Source organism: Melanostigma gelatinosum (genome assembly GCF_949748355.1).
Source record: "Melanostigma gelatinosum genome assembly, chromosome: 3".
In the NCBI taxonomy this organism is placed as follows: Eukaryota; Metazoa; Chordata; class Actinopteri; order Perciformes; family Zoarcidae; genus Melanostigma; species Melanostigma gelatinosum.
This window is the reverse complement of record NC_136636.1, coordinates 11,499,502-11,520,500: the sequence shown is the minus strand read 5'-3', so window position 1 is coordinate 11,520,500 and position 20,999 is coordinate 11,499,502. Positions and strand designations below refer to the sequence as shown.

The following is a 20,999-nucleotide window of genomic DNA, read 5'->3' as shown; positions in this document are numbered from 1 at the left end:
TGTGTGATGTGTGTGGGCTGCGAAAATCTGTGTAAAATCTACCTGATGGGTATCTCGATATATTAAAAGCTATTGCTGGTGCTTCTCTGTGTTATCCATAAGCTGTGTGTGTGTGTGTGTTAGAGGCCGCCATGTGCATATTGAAAAGCAGATTAACTCGGCGTGTATTAATATCTTCAGATGTTACAGCCCACCTTGTGACCAGGTGGGTTGTTGGCTGATTGAGTTTATCTCTCTTGTTGTTATCCATCTGCACTGGTCACTGAAAGGAGCTGCCGATAGATGACTTCATGATGCCTCTGATTCTCTATATTTCATCTACATCGCTGTGTGAACACAGCAATTAGTGTAAAAACCTTCGGCACACCTTAACCTCCATGCCCCAGATGTCACTTCTTGGAAAGAGGTTAAAAGTTCACCAAAAACGTCCAAGTGCAGAGGCTATGTGTGTTTCTGTGTGTGTGTGTGTGTGTGTGTGTGTGTGTGTGTGTGTGTAGCAGTCTGGGACACATGCTGTTTTAATAGACGCTGTGCTGACGTATACGGCAGGGGCCAAGAAGCCACCGTTAAAAAGAAAGGATTTGGAAAAAGAGCGAGAAAAGGCCTCATCTGTTTGCATTAAACAGTGGAAGAACTGACCAGCGAAGGAGCAAATGAGCGGCAGACGGCTAAAAGATATCTGCTTTTCTGGCTTTGTCCCTCGCTTCAGATTTCCCTACCTCATTCTCCTCATTTTAATCGACCTAGATCGCTCTGTATGCTCCTTCTTTTGTTTTGTACCTCTTGTTTTATCCCACTTTTTTCCCCTGCATTGTGATAAATGAATGCCATTTGCTTTTCTCTTTGACTAAATGCATCCACTAATCAGCTATATTTTAGTTCTGTTACAGTAAGTCTACTAAAGTTATGCTTTTAAAATATGAAGACATTCCAATATAAAAAAGTATCACAAAATCATACAGATATAATGAGGAGCAAAAAAACACTGAGCTCACAAGCAGGCAAGCGTTTTGTTTTTAATTCACACTCATGGTTTATTCGGACCTGTCTGCCTGTCATCTACACCATCAGGTTCTTTTCTGCATCAGAAGCTCCTGATTTGAGAATGAATTAGGCAGCTTTTGGGTTTGTTCGCTCGCTATTTTAGTAGCTAATTACTGAGGGGGACAGTGTGAATTGGAATTCTCTTCGATAATGTGAACTCCTCTTCCCCTTTTCTTCCCCCGCATCCATTAGAGTTTAATATAAAACCACAGCTGGACCTCTCCCTCACAGTCTCTGCGTTTCTTTGCTTAATTTTTTTTATTTTGATGTTTCTGACAGTAGCTCAGCTGATGCATTCGGGGACAGAAGATGTTAGTGGTCATGTTGGCGCTCTGCATGTGCCGACTACATACTCTGTGGTGTGAGCTCTACTTAGACGAAGTGACATGTAGTAATCCTCTCAGATTTCATCAGGATATCGACTCCTTTTCTCTCCTTGACGAGCATCCTTTTACCTCTCGCAGGGCACAACGTCACAGAGACACGGAGCTCTGCAACACATCACACATGGAGAAATAAGCAAAGGACAGGAGGCTACATTTCAAATGGGGAAGAAAAAGAGCTGCAGTTCACAGAAAGATCCTCGCGAATGCATGATTTATGTTGCATTGCATTCATAGTCTTTGAAAAACAAGTAATGAAAAACATAAATTTTGATAAAACTTATCTTAAGGGCTTGCTTAATCTTTTTTTTTTATTCATGTATTTTATGCTTAACTTGTGTTGCACTGATAATGAACAAAACTGGCCTAACCTGCATTTTGACTTCACACTTTCCCCATCGCCTGGGGCGCTGGAATGCTAATTCAGTGGTGCGCAAAGTAGGGGGATAAAAACACAAAATAAGTGATTTTAATTTTAAAGAATGTTTGAAATGAAACAACAGTTGCATTTGGATGTTGTTATAATTGGAGCGAATGGCTAGATGAACAGACTTTGGTTGCTGGCGGAGCACACACTTGGGGGTCTTTCCATATCTGTGCTCTGTTTAAAAATTAAAACCAGCAGAGAGGGAGCAAAATTAATATACGGCGAGAGAAGACTCATCAGAGATCTGTGGTTTCATTGTAATTCTTCCGTCGTCTTAAACTGTGACAAAAACATGATTTAACATCTTTACCTCTGCTTCAGCCACTCAGAAAGGCTCGGCGCACACACATAAGACCTTACAGTATTTTAATATCACTGCTTGTATATTCTAATCCTGACACCACTTGAAATATAATTCCTTCCTCTATTTTAAATCACGGATGTGAAATTGCATCAAGGAAAGAGTGTGTGGGCATGAAAGCAGGGATGTTAAATGGACACATGAATGCAGGGGTGAATCCTAACCTGTTAAGTACTTTCCTTATTATTTCTGAAAGTGGAGCGTGATAATTAGTTTGGTAGAAATCCTATAGCGGGGTGGAGGTATGGGTCTCAATAGTTGAGCCAAATTAATTTCTTCTGTCACCTTGACCATATGTTCCTCTTAATAGGTTTAATTCATTTCACGGTGATTATCTTTTTTCTTCTTTTTTTTTTTTTTTTTACCACTTGACTGTGATGCACACATTCGCGACAAAAAGCCCACTTCAACCCGTACACGTGAACGGTATATTCATACCTAAATATGACGGAGAGCCGCACAGCGTCATTGCAGCTTGGCTCCCTGAGTCCGTGTGATCTGAGAGATGGCACTGTGCCGTTTTCCCAGGGGTCCCTGCTGCTGCGGCCCAGTTGTCATGTGATCCATTTGTCTGGCTAAGAGCTCTGTTTTTCTCAGGAGTCACTCCAAGTCTTTTTAGTCCTAAAAGTTAACAATCATTCCTGATGTTAAATCCATCAGGAACCTCCATGTGCCACGAGGTCGCTTTAATAATCTCCCTCGTGTGTGTGTGTGTGTGTGTGTGTGTGCTGAGGGTAGGTCGGACCATGGGAAAGTGGCATACCTGAGCGGATTAGAGAGATCCCAGAGGACACTTTTGCGTGGGACAATATTCAAAAAGTAATTTCTTGTAAATTCAAGCACATTGAATGTAACACCTAAGACAAGCTGGGCTTTTTGTATCTAAAATAACTCAAAGTCACTATGAGTGTGTTTAGTTTTCAGCATGGCTGTGCATGAGTGTGTGTGCCCCCCCCCCCCCCCCCCACCCCAATATGTATGGTTTGTTTTTGATCTAGCAGGGATCACTCTAGCTGCCCTGTCTGGTTTCAGCTTACACTGGGAAATTACAGCCAATCACTGAAATTACATCCCAAAGACTGTGTGTGTGTGTGTGTGTGCGCGTGTGTGTGTGTGTGTGCGCCTGTTTGTGTGTGTGTGCGCCTGTTTGTGTGCTCTCCATTGTTGACGTCATCTCACAGAGATGCACTTGATGTCAACTTTGATTAGGCAGAATGAAGGCCAACTGTTTTTGTGTTTTCGTCATTTAGGGGAAGTAAAATGGAAATGCAGCTGTTTTGTGTAAGTGCATGTGTCTGTAGTCATGCATCACACAAGTTTGTGTGTGTGTGTGTGTGTGTGTGTGTGTGTGCGTGTGTGTGTGCGTGTCGGCGGAAATCGCTGTGTTGTGTGTGGCGGGGAGTGCGTAAGAGTGGTTGTCAGCTGGTAAGCAGGAAAGACTCGGTGCGTGGCGATGCTGATGGGCAAAGTCTCTGTTTTCATTCGAGCAGCTACAGTAAGGGAAGCTTGATGGGACAAAAGTCAGACAGAGAAGCTGTAGTCTGCCAATTAGTGCACCAGATGTCAGTTATTGTTGGACTAGTATTATGGCAATAACTGCAATTGGCCAACGGTTACGAGCATGTGTGTGTGTGTGTGTGAACTAACTCCACTGTGATAGATTTTAAACAATCTTCTTTTGGGACTTGCTCCTGTCTTTATTACTCTTCTGGCACCTGTAATGTTTTTCAGAATCCTGTCTCTCTTTCTGTATAGTTTTTCAGCATTTTGGAAATGTAAACACTTCCAAAATACATCCAGATGTTTCCAGCTGTGCTCCGCCACCACAAACACTGGGCAGGGAGTGTGTGCGTGTGTGTGTCTGTGTGTGAGCCTCCACGACTCAACTATTCACTCAAAGACAGACAAAATGATTGCAGGATTTTGACGGATATCTCTGCTTCTTTGTGTGAGGAGCTTTTCAAATATGGTCTCTGTGTGTGCGTGTGTGTGCGTGTGTGTGTGTGTGTGCGTGTGTGTGTGCTGATAAGACTATTGTAGTTGTTAAAAGCTGCTGCAGGCTAACATTGGCTGAATTAAAGGTGCTATTAAATGCAGAAAAAAGTCAGAACTGACGCAGTGTGACAAAGACCTCGATTTTATTGAAAACATTGACCTGATGAACTATGCCCCATTATCTTTCTCTCAGTCTCCTCCTTTCTCACTCCTTTCAACACACACACACACACACACACGCGCTCGTATAAAGCAAGACTAGCATTTTTATGGCAAAGCTCCATTTAGATTTGCCGTTACAAGAGATTGGACTGAGTTCAACCACTTTGTGTAGTCGAAGTTGAGAAGAGACTCATTGTGAGGTGAATGGTGTTAGTGTATGTTTACGAAATGTCCTTTCATACACACACACACGCACACACATACCGGTACACACAATTACTACTAGAGTTCTAATTAGCAGATGTCCTTAACTTCCATTATTATTCAATTATTACCAATATTATTCTCTCTTTCACTTTCACACAAGCTCCCATACACGCACACACTTTTCAACAGGTGAACACATTTAAATGTCAGCCTCATGCTGTTTCAGATGTATCAGCCTACTGTATATCTGTGTGTGTGTGTGTGTGTGTGTGTGTGAGAACGTGTATTTGTTTATGCACCATGGCCATGCTGAAACCTGGCTCCTTGGGGAGTAATTACAGACGAGGTTTTCTGGCCGTTTTCGCTCATTAGTGTGAATATGGAGAGAACCTTAGTTAGCATGCGTCCGCACGCACACACTCACACAAAACACACACAGAGGCTGTGTGCAAGGCAGAAGTCCAGACATGTGCGCAGTGCTGATGCCATGACTTTAGTCTGGAGTTACGTGGTGCACTTCTTCTGCCACAAGTCTATTTCAGCCCCTGCTTCTCTGTATACATACACACCGTGTGTTTGCGTGTGTTTGTGTGCGTTTCTCCCGTTCGACAGCATCTGGCCAAACAGACTCCGTCCTTCAATTCAAACTGCAGGTTGTTTGTTTGGGTTTGCCCTTACAAACACACCATTATGCCTGCCCTCTGTACTGAGGACTATTCTGGTCTCTGGCCTCAGTTTAGCTCAGGCCTGCTGCCTGGCTCACCGGAGGTCCCTGCAGGCAAACCTCAGTCCTACCAGAACCCAGGAAGATCCGAACCACAGCGCACCGCCTAGCCACCACAGTGAAACTCGAGCCTGCTTCAACCGGGCCCGCTCCACAGCAAACCTTAAATGTCAGCTGGAGGGTTTTAGTGTGTGTGTCCTACAACTTGTCTTTTGTGTTTGACAGTCAAACCATCATGATGCAACAAGTTCACATTTTCTACAAACAAACAGGTATGGACAAGAAAAAGGCCTGAGTCTTTTTTCGACTTACAGCCAGTGAAAAATGATTTGGAAATGAGAGATGAAAAGAGAGGAAAAGAAAGAGAGAGTCAGAGGCGGCAGGGAGAGAAAGAAAACAACAAAGGTGGTTCGGACAAAAGCAGTATTGTATCATTGAAATGACTTGTGAGTTGAAAGCCTGAAAAGTCCTCCCCAGAGCCAGGCCATGAAGCCCAGAAATGGGGTTTGGCAGCGGAGGCCAGAGCCAGACAGGCCTGGCAGTCGAGCCCAGAGAGCTTCCAGTAACAGGAGATGTAAAAATCAATTTGCCGTGAAAAAGGTAAACAATCGGAAATGACAAATATGCAGGTTTCTTTCCATTGCTCTTTCTTCAGCTCTTGCTATTTTCACTGTTATTAAAAAAGACAAATGCAGGGGCGAGGAGAATGACTCGTCAGGAGTCATGTGGTGAGGGATCCCAGCAACGTTCAGGGGGCGGGTGAGAGAGAGGGAATGGCTTTTTTCTCTCCGTTTTCACCACCTGAAACAGTCAAGCTGGACTTTTACAGTCAGCACTTGAAACACGTACACTCCATATTACTATGGATGATGCGAACACACGCAAATGCCCACATGAGGACAAGTCAGCACTCCCGATTACAGAGGTGGAGGTCAATACAACCATGTGGATGGAGAAACGATTGAGGGACAGACGGGTGGCAGAGAGAGAGAGAGAGAGAGATTGAGGAGAGAAGGGGGGGTGAATCCTTGGGGGCCTGTTTGGTGGTTAGGGGCCCTCGGGGGCCCCAACGGAGACCTCCATTAGTGGAACGATCTGAGCCTGGGGGAGCCGGCGTGGTGACGGTCCTTCAAGGCAGGGGCCAGTCTGTTTAGCAGCAGTTTGTCGGCATTGCTCATAGCATTGATCCAGCGTTGAGCTGCAGCCATAGGAAAGCTCTTTGCTGCTGAATAGGCCGAGCAGCACTGTATTGATAAAGCAAAGTGGACCAACGGAGAGCCCTGTGCACCCTGTTGGTCATTTGGTTAAGACAGACAGATCTTGTTCAATACACACACACACACAGCCCACGGCTATGGTATGTTAAATCCAGGCTGTGTATGTGTCCGCGTGAGTGCAGTTGCACATCTATACGTGCATGTTCGTCCAACGATTTGTGTCTTACAGAATCGAATCCTCTTTGCTTTCTCCACTCGTCTATCTCAGATGAGCAGATCTGCAGTGACTGGCTGGGAAAAATAATGAAAGGGGGGGAAAAAAGACCAAGCGAGAAAACAAACATGTTTCCCAGGCCCCAATTAACCCACTTTTATTGCCCCTAGATAGCTCTCCCACCCTCCTCACTCGCCCCCTTCACTCTCTGAAGTCTGCTTACACATAATGCTTCACATCACTGAGAGTGCTTAAACATCAGCGACAGAAACAGGTGGCCAGGGGACACAGTGACAGAGGAGGGAGGCAGTGACAAAGTGGGACAAGTGCCACTTTTGTACATCAATGTATTTACTTAAATCTGTGTTTTTAAACTTAACACACATTGACATGTGTGTGTGTGTGTGTATTGAAGCAACACGAGTTTTGCGACCATCTACTCCTCACATCTACTCCTCACAGCTGCACTGTAGGACATGTGTGTTTTGTGGTTGTTGTGTTTGTACAACATCAGTCGTTCACAACGCTCACAAACAAAACAGTTTGAACTCTGTGCAGAAGCCATCAATTCTTAATGAGACAATGAGATAATGACATGCTTACGTACTCGCAGCAGCAGCTCTGTTTACAGATGAAAACAAACCGCAAACAAGACACAGACATGCTGAGCACTTTCATTTTTTTCTCTCATATACACTTTGTTCTCCCCCCCCCCCCTTTTTCTAGCCATGATTTTGTGCTTTGGCCATAAGTTAGTGAGAATAACAGGTGGGGAACATCTTGTGTGTGTCTGCCTGATAGACACGCACATACGCAGTAATGAGTCAGGCGCTATAATATGGCTGCAGACCAGATTCCCGAATAAGAGAAGACTGTCGTCCATGGCATCCAGAGTTTTCCACTGGAATCACACATTCATATCCAGCCTGTTTCCTGCCCCGGGGTCTTCCTCTCGGCATGAACACATGAGGAGAGGGAACCCTCTGTCTCCCTCTCCCTCTGCCGGACACTTGCCATTGTCTCCCCCCCACCCGCCTCCCCTTCTTGCCACTTCCCTTTTCTCATCCTTTTCATCACTTCTTCTACCCCCTCCATCACTCGGGATCAGTTAATGTGGGGCCGTTGGATTGGTCTTTTCTTTCCCTCTGTTGGATTTTGCTATAGTCTGGTTCTGGAGTGACATAAGCACATGACTCACAAAGTGAGTCAGACCAATTCAGGCTTATTGCTGAGGAAATGGTGCTGGATTAGGAGGAGAGGTGTCATTCTCGGACTGGTACAGGAAGGCACACACTCTCTCTCTCGCTCAAACACACACACACACACACACACACACACACACACACACACACACATGCATACATACAAATAAGAAAAGAAAAAAAACATCCGTGGTTCGTTGAATCTCCAAATGAATGGAACTCTTCGTCTAGCTGTGGAGCAACTTTAAACAAACCAAGACAGAAGTTTAAAAATTCCCATTCAAATACTTTAACCTTGAAATCTCCTCTTGCCAAGGCATCAGCTCCCTCTTTTTTTCATCTGTTAAATGTTTGAGTGTTTGATAGTTTGAGGTCTATAGCAGAACCCGCCCGGGAATTAATGTCATTCATATGCCCTGCGGAAATTACTTTTGAAATGCATATAATCTAAAACATGCAAATGAGGCTGACTTTGTGCACCCTGTTTAATATGAATTATCATTTTCTGAATACCTATTATTACTGCGTACATTTCTCCAATTATATTGTTCTTTTTTTGTCACTTTTGCATAAGGACGCACATGTGCACATCAGGAACACCAGAAATGCGCACGCACGCACTTCCTCTGTGACATGCGTATGCGTGCAGGCGCACTCATACGCACACGCAGCAGAATGTCTTTGTGATGGCTGTATTTTAATGAGGAATAATAAGGATGGTAATGACCCAGTCCACTTCTCTCTCTCACTCACTCTCAGTCTTTGTTACTCTCTGCCTTTCTCATCCAGTGCCGAACACACAGCTGTTAGTTTACATGAAGCCGAAGGGAAGAGTAAGAGGAATCCTGCTTCAAAAAATGAATCAACATAAATGTTCTGCCTTTCGCAGATTCTGCACAAATTTAGGCAGGAAACAAGGCAGGAAATACAAGTGTTGCTCATCCAGTTTTCATCAGCTGACTGAAATATTGATGCGTTATAAAAGTGAACAGTGCATGTTCGGTTCGTCTTTTCCTTTTCTCTTTTGGTGATAAAGCGCTGTTATTAATGTCCTTGTCCAAGAGGCAGACATTTTTTTTTCTCTTTTCTCCTAATTTTAAATGAAGGCATCCCTTTTTCAAATGAAATACTCTAATAATTTATTTATACTGTGCCATAAATTATTCTATTAATATTAGCATGTTCCAAATTAATATGACTTCTCTCAATGTTCCTTCTACTTCTATTAATTAGCATGCTTGTCACTATAACAAAGATTTTTCTTTCTCTGATAAATTATAAAGGAGACATTTTTTAATACAATGAGAACCGCCTGAGAAATGATTAATATTTTAGTTGTGGCTTGTAAGACAAAAGTAAGGAGAAAAGAGCAAGAGGAACTGAAAACTAACAATTACATGGAATACATTATAGACTGTTATTGGCGTGCAACAGTGTTGACTTTTATTTAGGTTTTTTTGAAGAAAAGATATGTGAGTGGTGTGTGTGTGTGTGTGTGGATATCATCTTGTTTTAGCACTTTTGGATAGGATGTGAATTAATTACCTCTGTAACAGCTTGGACCAAGTTCAAAAGTACTAAAATTCAATTAATTTGAAAAGTAGACATGCTATCATTTTCTCTGCATGTCTCCTTTAAAGTCTGGCCTGTTTTTACTGTGGACTTATTCAATTATATTTGATTAAACTCGCTCTGATCCAATCTATTAATTAACTAGGAAATGCAAAGTGCCCGACTTGAAAGTCGATGTGTAAAATTGTATCACTTGTGCCACTTTGATATTTATTTATTTATATTTTTTATACCACATTTTTTTTAATCCATTATAACCCTTTATTATTGTACGTCACTGTTGCTCATTTTTAGGTAATATTAAATCAATTCACTTTATCATCCTTGGAATGCAAATTTTGATCATTAATGAAATGATGTCTCACCTAAAGGCAAAATATACTTCCTCTTTCTATTTTTGCCACAATTTTGTCTTTTCACGCAATGAAGTATAAATGATCCGTTGCAATTCAAGTTAAGAAGTTAGTAACTTGCTGAAAGTGGAGAATATCAGTGTCAGGAATGGAGCAATTCCGTGTTTTAATGGTAGGTCCTCGTGATATGAATTGAAGGATCGTTTTGTTTTACGGGACTGAGCATTCATGTACTATTGACAGGCCACCTGCACTTGCACCTACACACACACACACACACACACACACACACACACACACACACACACACACACACACACACACACATTCTATCAGGCTTGAGAAGGCTCAAAGACTAACAAGTGAAATTGTGTTTGCTGTGTGTGCATTTTATGAATTCTTGTCAGCCATGTCAACCTGGTTTTCGATACATGGGGGACTGAGGGTCAAGCAGATCAAATTCATCACGTACCCTCTTCACGACGCACAAATACGAAAATGAAATCTCAATGTACTTAAGTATCAGTTTACTCATCTATTTCACCTTCATGTCATTTGTCAATTTCCCTCCTGACACCTTTACATCTGTCTCTATCAAAATGTCTCTTCCACCCCCCCCCCACCTCACAGTGAAGGTCATTCTAATAAAGAGCTCTCGTAGGACAGAGCTGCTAATTGCTCCATGGCGCTCTAGCTGGTTTCAGATCCAAATAAAGGCACGTCGCCTTTTTCCAAGCTCCTCTCCCTCTTGGCCTCCATTCCTCCACCTCCCCTCTTCACATCTGTTCCACCATGTTAAATACAATCAGAGTATTAGTCATAACCGGACCTCAGCCTCCATTACCTCTCCGGACAGAGGGGAGAGATGAAGGGGAAAGCGTGGATTTTTCATCCTCATGATCACAGGATGATTTCCAACCGGCGCACGGGAACGTGCACATGCGCAAGCTTTGCCTCTTTTGGAATTTGCAACCCGTGATTTTAGGCTCAGATAAATGAGGTGTGCATGAAGTCCGCTCCTTCTACAAATATTTGTGTGTGATGTGAGCGTGTGTGTGTATCTTTGTGTCTATCTCCAGTATTTTGAACAGACAGCAGTCTGCAAGCTGGTAAATCACTTACTGCACTCTAAAGGAAGGGTCGAGGTGAAGGCAGGAGTGTATGTTTGCCCCGGTCATACACACATACGGAGCGATCTCATCGGTGCGGAATGTGCTGTGTGTTTACCTATGGCTCCAGAACCCACCTGACCGAGGGAGGCTAATCTTTATGGGCTCTGTAAACAGGGACTTTGTCTTCAGAGAACCGCAGGCTGGCAAGCAGACACACAATTCACACATGGACGTGCTCACAGACATACATGCCAGAGAGGAGGGGGAATGCACATATATGGTAGGCTACATACTGTACAGCCAATACACAGAAAAGCACACATGCACGTGCAGAGGCTGCATGCACACACAGACACTCACTTAAATGCTCAGACAATCTGAACGCCATGTGTCAGACAGTCTTGCAGAAGTATAGAAGAATACCCCGTGTTTATATAGCAGCGGATTTTCTTATCATCTGCAGTCTGAGCCCCTCTCTTCTTCTCTCCACTCCCCAACAACAGCACTGGCTTCTTCATTAGTCAGCTGCACAGCACGCTGGAGGTCAGGCTATAGGCCAGTGCTGCTAGCTTCTCTCTCTGGGTTGATGATGCTCTTTGAAGCCAGCGAGCCAGCCAGCCAGCCAGCCAGCCGGTCGTAGATATTGGCCCACATCTGACTGACTATCTGTCTGTGGGATAATGGAGTTCACCTGTTAGCACTGGCGCATGGCCAGACCAGCCGCAGACAAGCATTAGCCCTTTGCTGTTAGCCAACCTGTTAGCGCTGGCTGGCAGCCAGAGTATAGCCTGGAGCAGGGCTGTTAGCGTTAGCTCTGTGTGGAAGACAGCCTGGCTGCTCCGGTATGGCATCCTGCTGCAAATCTGACGAGCATGTAGCAACGGCCAGCTGCTGAGGAAACAACCAAACTTGGACAGGGAAGTGATGGAGAAAGAATTTGTGCAGTATGTGTTTCTATGTGTGTGCTCGCTTGTGTGAGAACGTTTTCTTCAGCTATCGCCTGACCTCATTCTCTTTTATTGAAGCTAATACACGTCAGCTCAGAAATGCCACGCAGATATCCCTCCTATCCCTCCTCCTCTCCTTCTCCACTCTGTCAGAGACGACTGCAGAAGATATCTGAAACATATAATATACCTCTCAGTGTGGCTGTTAGCTACACTTGTATACTTACATGATCACCAAATTATTTTAATGTTTGTGTTGAAGAACATTAATAAAATATTCAATTAAATGCGTATTTTTTTTAGCTATTCTATGTGTTGCTATTTCAAGTCCTCAAAGGGAGCTAGTGAACACTTGTGTCGTGATTAGCAAATTGAAAAATTCAAGGCAAAACAATTAGTGGGGGGAATCCTTGTGAAACGGCTGGATTGCAGTGATGTAGCAGTGCAGATTTACTTCGTGAACTGAATCATGAACTGTCTGACAGTAATTCACTGAATTGCATTTAGGGTGCTGCTGTTCTCAGAATCAACACGTCTTGACACGCACAAGGTAGCCTCGTTAGTTCGACATTTGAATATCTGCTTGCATGGAAAGATAAAGTAGGATATATATAGGAGGTGCAGGGCTGTGGTGGAAACTCTGCCTTGAAACTGTGATGACACAAGAGCATCTCGTTCATGTAATTCTCTCCAATTGTCATTGCTGCAGAATCACTACTGGAGCGTTGATGACACAACCCATGTTTACTTGTTTCTTTTCTTCTTATCACGCACCACCTCGAAATGCCTCACCGGGCCAGATATCTTTTGTTATTTATTTACTTTTCCTTTCGCTCAGTGTCTCTTGTTGCATCTCTCAATGGGAATTGAAGGAGTGATTGATGGAGACATAGCAGCACAGACCTGATAGTTTGATTTGTTCTGGGTTTTTTCGGGTTAAAGCATATTCCCTCAGGGCCAGTCTCACGGTTTATTTGGTGGTAGAGTCTTGGGCGAGAGTGTGAGAACATGGGTGTGTTTACTACATTATTCACTATCTGTGTATATCAGTGTTCATGTCCCCGTCAAAGCATTGAAATAAAGCCGCTGAGATGCTTTGTGATGCTTTCAAGACACGAATCCTGAAGCCGCTCCACTGTTGGTAAATAGATATTTTGTGGACACAATGGCAGTAATCAGGTTCATAACTGTCAATTATAATGAAAAACAAAAAATCCCCTTTGGGTATAACAACCAAATATTTTACGAATACACGCAGACACTCATTGTCAACAGAGGCTCCTACAAATTCTGTTTCCTGATTACAAAACAGGTTAGAGCTCCAGCTCCTCAGATTTCTATCTCCGGGAAGAGTGTTTCTCTTGCTCACAAATATTGATTGAACTATCAGAGATCATAGAAGTAACCTGTGTGGATTCTATTTCAGGGTGAAAACTTTAATGTTTTCCAGGGCTGAACCTGCCAATAGTTACCAGGCATAACCAGAGGGAGAAAGACAGCATAGAGAGTAGGGGAAAGACTGATAATTCAAGAGTCAGATGAAAGTAGAAGATAGATGATGGAGTGTAGATACTGGTACAGACAATCTTTTCCCTTACCCCCCCCCCCCCTCATTCTCCCAAATACCCTTTCTCTCCCTCCCACCCTTATTCCCTCAGTTCTTTGCCTAATAAGCAGCGTTCCTGCGAGCTGATGCAAGGCGGAGGAAACAGAACAGGCGTTCTGGGACTGCTGGAAATATTCCCTCATGAGGCATAACATGATAAAGACTTATTATCTCACTAAGCTGCTGTAAACACAGATGCACACATAAATACACACTGTACACAACTCCCTCTCACACATACAAACACACATTCACAGAGAGTGAAAGTGGTCCGGCTTTACGGTTCTGACGAGCTGTGACCAGGAGGAATCTGACAGAGCCAATCCCTCCCAACAAAGCCTGAGAGTCAGCCGTTGTGAGCCAGCTCACCGGGCATTTGGCTCGGCTTGTTTGAACTCCACACACACCCAGACCAGTGGGAAGGAACGGAGGGAGAGCCGAGTTCTGATTATTATTAGTGCTAAGTTTTCGGGAACATCTGAACGAGCCTACGTGTCGAAACAGGACTCATGCCAGCTCCTCTCTGCTCATCAATCACACCAGACACACATATCAACACATGCACCTAGCGTTGGCTATGAGCTAATCTATTACAGTACAAAGGTAGGTGTCAGCCTCTTCGACAAACACACGCACACACACACACACACACACACACACACGTATACACCGGAGTCATCAGAAACATGTTGAGTCCCATTTCCCTTCTTCTCTTCTCCATCCCAATTAGAAGGCAAAGAAGGCCTTTTATTTCCCTCTCCGCCAAACACATTCTTTATCTCTCTGATCTGCACCCCTCCCTCCCTCGCTCGGCCCCCTCGGGGTAGTGGGAATGTCTCTCCCAACACACTCTCAGGTCAGGGGTTCAGCTGGAGGGGGTCTGAGCATGTAGAGAAAGCGAGAAAGCGAGTACGAGACACTGAAAGAGTGAGTAGCGGGTTGAGGCAGGCCTCTGCACGGGCAGCTCCTCTTCACTGCCAGAAACACTTAAACTTAAAGCACTGTGTGTATGTGTGTATCATAGCCCTAATCAGAGACTTCAGGGTAGATTTATGCCCCTGCCTTTTTCCCGACCTCCATTACACCAGCTTATATACACCCATTACAGGATATGACAGAGTACACACCCTTTAGAAGAGCATACCACACTGCCTCCGTGTGTGTGTGTGTCTCTCTGTCTGTGTGTGTGTGTGTGTGTGTGAAAGAGAGGGCATGCGCTCATGTCTTTACACACTCCCCACTTTCCCATTAGGTCCTTGTCCACCTGCGAGTTCTATCTCTCTGTCTGTCTTTATCTCTCTTCCCTTCATTGCTAATAAGGTCAATGAGGAAAAGTTAGAAGCAGATGGGTGTACAGTACATTACAGCACAGCGCGGTGTCGTGAGGGCTAGATAGCGAGCCGGTGATTCATGCTTAGCGAGAAGTGTGACGATGCGAAGAGTTTCTACTGCAGTGCGAAGCCAGTGGTCTGTTGATCACTCAGCACTATGCCTTGCTTGGTGATATTACCTCAGGGAGCAGTTTGACCGAGCAGAGGTCTGGATCAAGGCAGGAGGAGTCGGAAGGAAGGAGATTGAAGAAGGAAGGAAGTGTTGGGAAGAGGAATGAGGTTGGAGATTAAGCGACTGACTTTAAATGTCACAATAACGCTCGACTTCTCAGTCTTAACTTCACAGACGGTTGGGTTCCAGGAGGGAGACAGGAGAGAGTCAATGGGGAGGAAAAATGCCGCAGTGTGATTTGTGGTTTTTGCAAATGGTGTTGCTCGTTAAAGAGGAACAGTGGAATCTGTCTGTGGGCACCTTGTACTTTTAAAGCTTTAGTTAGCAAGAAAAAGAAAAAAGAAAACACATTTGACAAACGCAACCTCACCACTTTTTTTGCCACCTGCACCTTTCCAAGGTCACCAGTGAACTTTCTATGGAAAGGACAAACAAACATGTATTATCACGTATTCTCAGTGGTACCAAGCCATATTGATTTTATCAGCCTTGAATAAGCCGCCTCTGAAACGCCGAACACGAGGCCGATACAATTCAATGACAGTGAAAGGAATTTAGTTTGTGCTGCTGAAAGAGTTGGAAAACATTTGCAGAAAAAATATATATATTTTTTCGGATTATACACTGACCTTACTGATGTCGGACACATTATTTGGTGAAAGGACCAATTGCTGAAGAACATTTTTTTCTACGAGCACCAGTTGAAAATTCAGTAGCAGTAAACTGAAACTAAATAATAATAATAATAACTAAATAATTCCAACTGCATGCTTAGACAGCAATATATTTTGAGGGATTTGGGTCAACTGATCCTTTAACTAGCACACCCACCAGCCCATCCACCTGCATCCACTTGTATCCCACACACACACACACACACACACACAAACACACTCAGGTCCCTGTCCCCCAGCAAGCATCTGGCAGCATTCCATTAACAGAGCCACCAGCGCTCTTTCACAACCTCACCTGCTGTCAGTCTCATAAAAAACACACACACACACACACACACATACACACAGCGCTTCACCTGCTATTGCGTCAAAGTTAGATTCTCTCTTTTATCGTTTCCCCAGAAGGCATGGGTTGTACGCTTCTGACAAACGCACACACACACAGTCGCACACAGCCGGCGGGTACAATGCCTCGATGGCGTTTTGTGTACCCTCCCTGGTTTGCTGAAAAAAAAGCATTTGAACTTTCCCCTTAAAAACTATGCGCTTGTGTGTGTGTGTGTGTGTGTGTGCGTGTGTGTTAATTTCTAAAACTGGATGAGGCAGAAAGACGAGATTGAGCTTGTCATTAGGAGTTCACAGCCTGCGTGCTTGTGTGAGGGTTTGTTTTGTTTTGTGTTGGCTGCCTTGTGTGTGTTCTTCATGTGTGTGTCTCGGCGTCTCCTCTCTCCCACGCTCGAGCTCCTAACGATGGCAAATGCGCCCTTGTGTTTGCGAGGCCTTGTTTCTCAAAAAACAACAACACACCCAGGAACGGCTCGTTTTGTCGGGTTTTGTGGAAGGAACACGCTCTAATTAGAGAGGCCCTATGAAGGTGCATCAAACGGATCTTTCTCAAAGACCAACCTGCTCATGGCTCTCACACAGCGCACACATGCCACCTCTGATTATTGGAGAAATGTCTGTGTTATTTAACTGTATAGCAGAGTATTAACAGCCTTGTCAGTTTAGATTTGCTGCACGTCTGATCCTAATCCATGCGTACGCTCCGAGACACCCATTTACGTACAGACAAAAAAGTGTCTGCCTCAGGTGTTGCTTTGTGGCCACTTGGGCATGTTTGTGTGTGTGTGTGTGTGTGTGTGTGGGTGGTTCATGACCAAAAGCCCTTTTCCACAAAGTACACGTGCACACACACATGCACATAAAAACACAGAATTCACTTCTCTATCTCTGCGTGTGTTTACTTTAGGTTCCTGCCTTGTTTGTTCACTCAGATGGGAGCAGGCTTTCTGCTCAAACTGCCCGGGTCACATTTGTTCAATCTGTCTGTTGTTTTGCCCCTCCGACCCCCGCCTCCCTCCTTCCTCTGTGCTCTCAGGTGCCAGTGATGATGGTGGAATCAGCCTCTGAGACCATTCGAACGACACCGTCCAACCAGAACAGAGTCAGCAGCCAATCAGATGGAGGGGGCGGTAGAGAGGGCGGCTCTAACGGAGACACCAACGGAGAGATCAGCCCAGTCGACTTACTGCACCTGCAGCAGCAACAGGTGTGTGTGTGTGTGTGTGTATATGTGTGTGCGGGAGACATTATGTTTACATATCGACCTGTATATACATATATATGTGCTTCCAAGACTCGTTTTGCACCACCTCTCACTTGTGCAAGTCGTGTGCATATGTACGGTTGTCAGGAACAGCATGTACACAGCAGGCTGTTCCATAATGTACAGATGTGACAACACGTAGTCAGCCAGACTCTGGAAATTGTCAGACTTGCATGTGCGAACAATGAAAAGCTCTGACAGGTTGGCTCGTAGGTGCTTTAATTATCCACCGTTCATAATGTGCAAGCTAATTCGACTGGGACAAAGTCCACCATAATAATTCATACGCAGGAGGTTCCCACTGATATACTGTTACACATTACTGCTTGAGAAAGACACACCTGCTGTCCCGTCTCAGCTCTAAAGGTGAGAGGAGCCATTTTGTCCTGTCGCGGGGATCACACATACACTCGATATGGGACTCAGATGCTCAAGGAGTGTGTGTGAGAGTCTCTTTTTTTTTTTTTCACCGATCCATGAAGCGGTGTTTGTGTGTGTTGGACACGTCAGCGTGTAGTGTTTCCAGTTATGCTATTAATCCTGCCTCCTGTGCGTCCGCCCCCCCCCCCCCCCCCCGTCCATACACACACTCATCCCTCCACACACACACGCGTCAAATTACATTTTCAAACTTCCCGTAACTTCTTGGATGAAATTCTAGATTTATATTTCTCATTTCACTAAAAATCCACAAGGGACCCAATCATTCACACAAAGTAGACAACTACACAGATCATTTGAACAATTCTTAAAATGTTCTATCCAGAGGTCTCTCCATCAGTCATTTGTCCATAACGGCACAAGAATGTCTGCTGAGTGTTGTCATCTCATGATGGAAACTCACTGATTCATGTTTCAGTCATTGATGTGGCATTTGCTGCAATTGAGAAGAAGTTCCTCCTATTCACTACATGCACTGGCCGTATAAGCATGTGGGTCATTTCTCTCCCTTTCTGTGTGTGTGTGTGTGTGTGTGTGCGCGTGTGTTGTGTCCGCCCATCACAGAGGTTCAGTGTGAGTTCTGGGCTTTCCGACACCAGCTGAGTTTCTAGTTGAGGAAACCCAGGGGGAAAGAAATCTGGGTTTCCTCCCTGCTGCTAAAATGACTCCCCTTAATTACAATGATGGAGCCTTAGGTGAATGAAGAACACTCAAGGCCCTTCACTCCTGTCCGGCTCTCCCTCCTCCTTCCCCTGACTGCATCCTCACCCTGCTTCCTCAGCAACCTTCATCCGAGGACACGCACAGCCACGCACAAATGCACACACATAAACACCAAACCTGTAGCTCATACAAAGCAGGTCTTTATTCTCTCGGACGTGTCTCTGCTCTCTATGTTTTTGCACCTGTGTGTGTGTGCACGCTGGTATTTCCTCTCTTGAGCGGGTTACCAACCACAAACATACCTCCCTCTTTCTTTCCATCTTTTTCTCTTCCTCTCTCTCGCTGTACTTATTTTTCCTTCTATCCGATGTGGACCATGAAAGACAAGCACAACCTTTCCTCCAGATCCCAGCCCTCACCTCACAAACAGATACATCCACGTATGTAACAGCAAATACACAGCCATTTACTGGAGCAATTCTCTATTTGGAGCTTTCTGTTGGTATATGATCAGAATTTATCAATTTATGAGTTTACTCAGAAACCTTCTCCGTGGTTTTACATTCCCACAATTTATTTGCTGTTTCTCATGCTGGCCCTTTCTAGTTGTTAAACCTTTCATCAGCTAAGTTAAATTAGAGATTGACCAGTTTTGAGTTTTATTCATATTTGTTTAAAGACATACATCTCCTTTTCTGAAAGCCTCAAACCTGCACATGCTCTCTCCACAAGATCATGTGTTCCTTTTTTATCCCTTATTCCAACACACTTTTGTATTGACCCAGTTTTGGTGTTGTAATGCTGTGTGACCATAGAGGCTGTATTCTTAGCATGTGCCCACTGCTCATGAAAATCAATATTGTCTAACAGTGAAGGCCGCAATACTGACACTGGTCACCTGACAACATTGTATAAGAACCTGCTCATGCTTTAACCTTAAAGTCTTGGATACACCTCCTCCTCCTCCTCCTCTTGTTCATTTTTCCTCCACGCTTGAGTCTCCCACCTGAAGGTGTAGTGCAGACTAGTGTTGGTGCTTAAACACCATGCCAGTGCGCACTGGAGCAAAAAAAACACACACACACACACACACACACACACAGAGAACTCCTGACAGCGCGGTGTTGTCAGAACACAAAGCCGTTTTTTCCTTGGGCCCCTTGGGAACCTGAGAGAAATCACAGCCATCTCCAGCCATCAAACCCCTCTACTGGCCTCTGTCTCTCTCGCCCAGCTTCTCCATCTCTCGCCGACTCTGTCCTTCTCTTTTTCTCATTTTTTTTGTCTTTCTCATTGATAGGAAGATAAATAGATATAAAACCAGGTCACATGCAGATGCTGTAGGTGGTCAGTGGACAAATGAGGAAGTGGGTGAGTGTAGAAGAGGTATCGGGGAGATGGCACATACAGCCAGAGGGAAAAGGAGGGGCAAAGAAGCAGCACATGGGGGGGGGGGCATTGGTGGGCTAGAGAGGAGGAATAGAGGGATGAGGGAGGGGTGTAATGCTGAGACGTGTCAGAAAAGGGCGCCTGGGCCTCCCTGTGGAATGTGGCCTGTCTGCCTCCCCAGAAAGAACAGAGCAGGAGAGAGGGAAGAGAGAGGGAAGAAAGGGAAGAGGGGGCGAAGACCAGTTCTGCCCCATCATCGAGGAGCGAGAGGAAGGAGGAAGGGAGGGAGAAGAGGGGAAAACAAAGAGCAGAGTTACAGGGCGAGAGGAAGGAGAGGTGGAAAAGTGAGAGTGCAGTGGAGAGTGCATGGCACTTTGTTGAGGTGCCGGGCATGGGTGTAGACATGAAATGATGCATAGCAGAGGAGAAATGTAAGCAGGATAAATCCTAACAAACCTCAAAGTGTGTGTGTGTGTGTGTGTGGCTGGGTGGAGGGTGCTCTGACGAGAACCAGGTGTCTTCAATTCTTTCCTTTTCTTTACGTCTCTCTCTCTTTCTTGAGCAGATGTAAGTCTGCACTTTGAGCGCCGTCAATTCTCTTCTCCGCTCCATTCTCACCCATTTTCATGTCTCCTCCTTTTTCCCTCGCCATCTGTGACCCGCTTCCAGTGTTCCAGCAGCTACAGCAGTCGCGGCCGCTGATGTCGGGAAGAGGGGAGGGGAAATTAGGAGGGAGAGGAAAGGGAGAGATGGTGACAAAAAGGTGCCGTTTCCTCTGTGCCACTCATCGGCCATCTAAAACAGCCAGGGAGGGTTTTTTCCCCTTTCTCTCTCTTGCCCTTAACTCGCTCTTGCGCACTTTAGAAAGTGAGAGGCAGATTGTAGCGGTGGTCCCCCTTACACAAGGGTTTAAAAGGCACATTGGTTTAGAAAACGACAGTTTTAGAAATTGACTCAGAGCTCCGATCCCCACTCCCATTTCTCTTAATCAATTTTCTTTTCTTCTCTTTTTTCTCTCAAAGGCACACACACACACACACACACACACACACACACACACACACACATACTGGCAATCTTTGTTTCTCTCCCTCTCTCGTACACACACAGTTAGTTACACACATGCACAGAGCTGATGTGAGTGGATGAAGGGTGTAATTAAGGAGCCACTGTGATGACTGGAGATCAGGGGGA

At 44.8% G+C, this 20,999-nt stretch overlaps 1 protein-coding gene across 2 annotated transcripts in view; it reads left to right on the top strand.

Annotated features, from left to right (window-relative positions):
• foxp4 (forkhead box P4) overlaps positions 1-20,999 on the top strand; it is an 84,888-nt gene that overhangs the window by 12,770 nt on the left and 51,119 nt on the right. For both annotated transcript variants that reach the window (XM_079297184.1, XM_079297185.1), the window contains exon 2: positions 17,085-17,255. In XM_079297184.1, coding sequence (XP_079153310.1) covers positions 17,094-17,255 — 162 coding nt within the window. In that variant the 5' untranslated portion in view covers positions 17,085-17,093. The remainder of the gene's footprint in view (positions 1-17,084; positions 17,256-20,999) is intronic.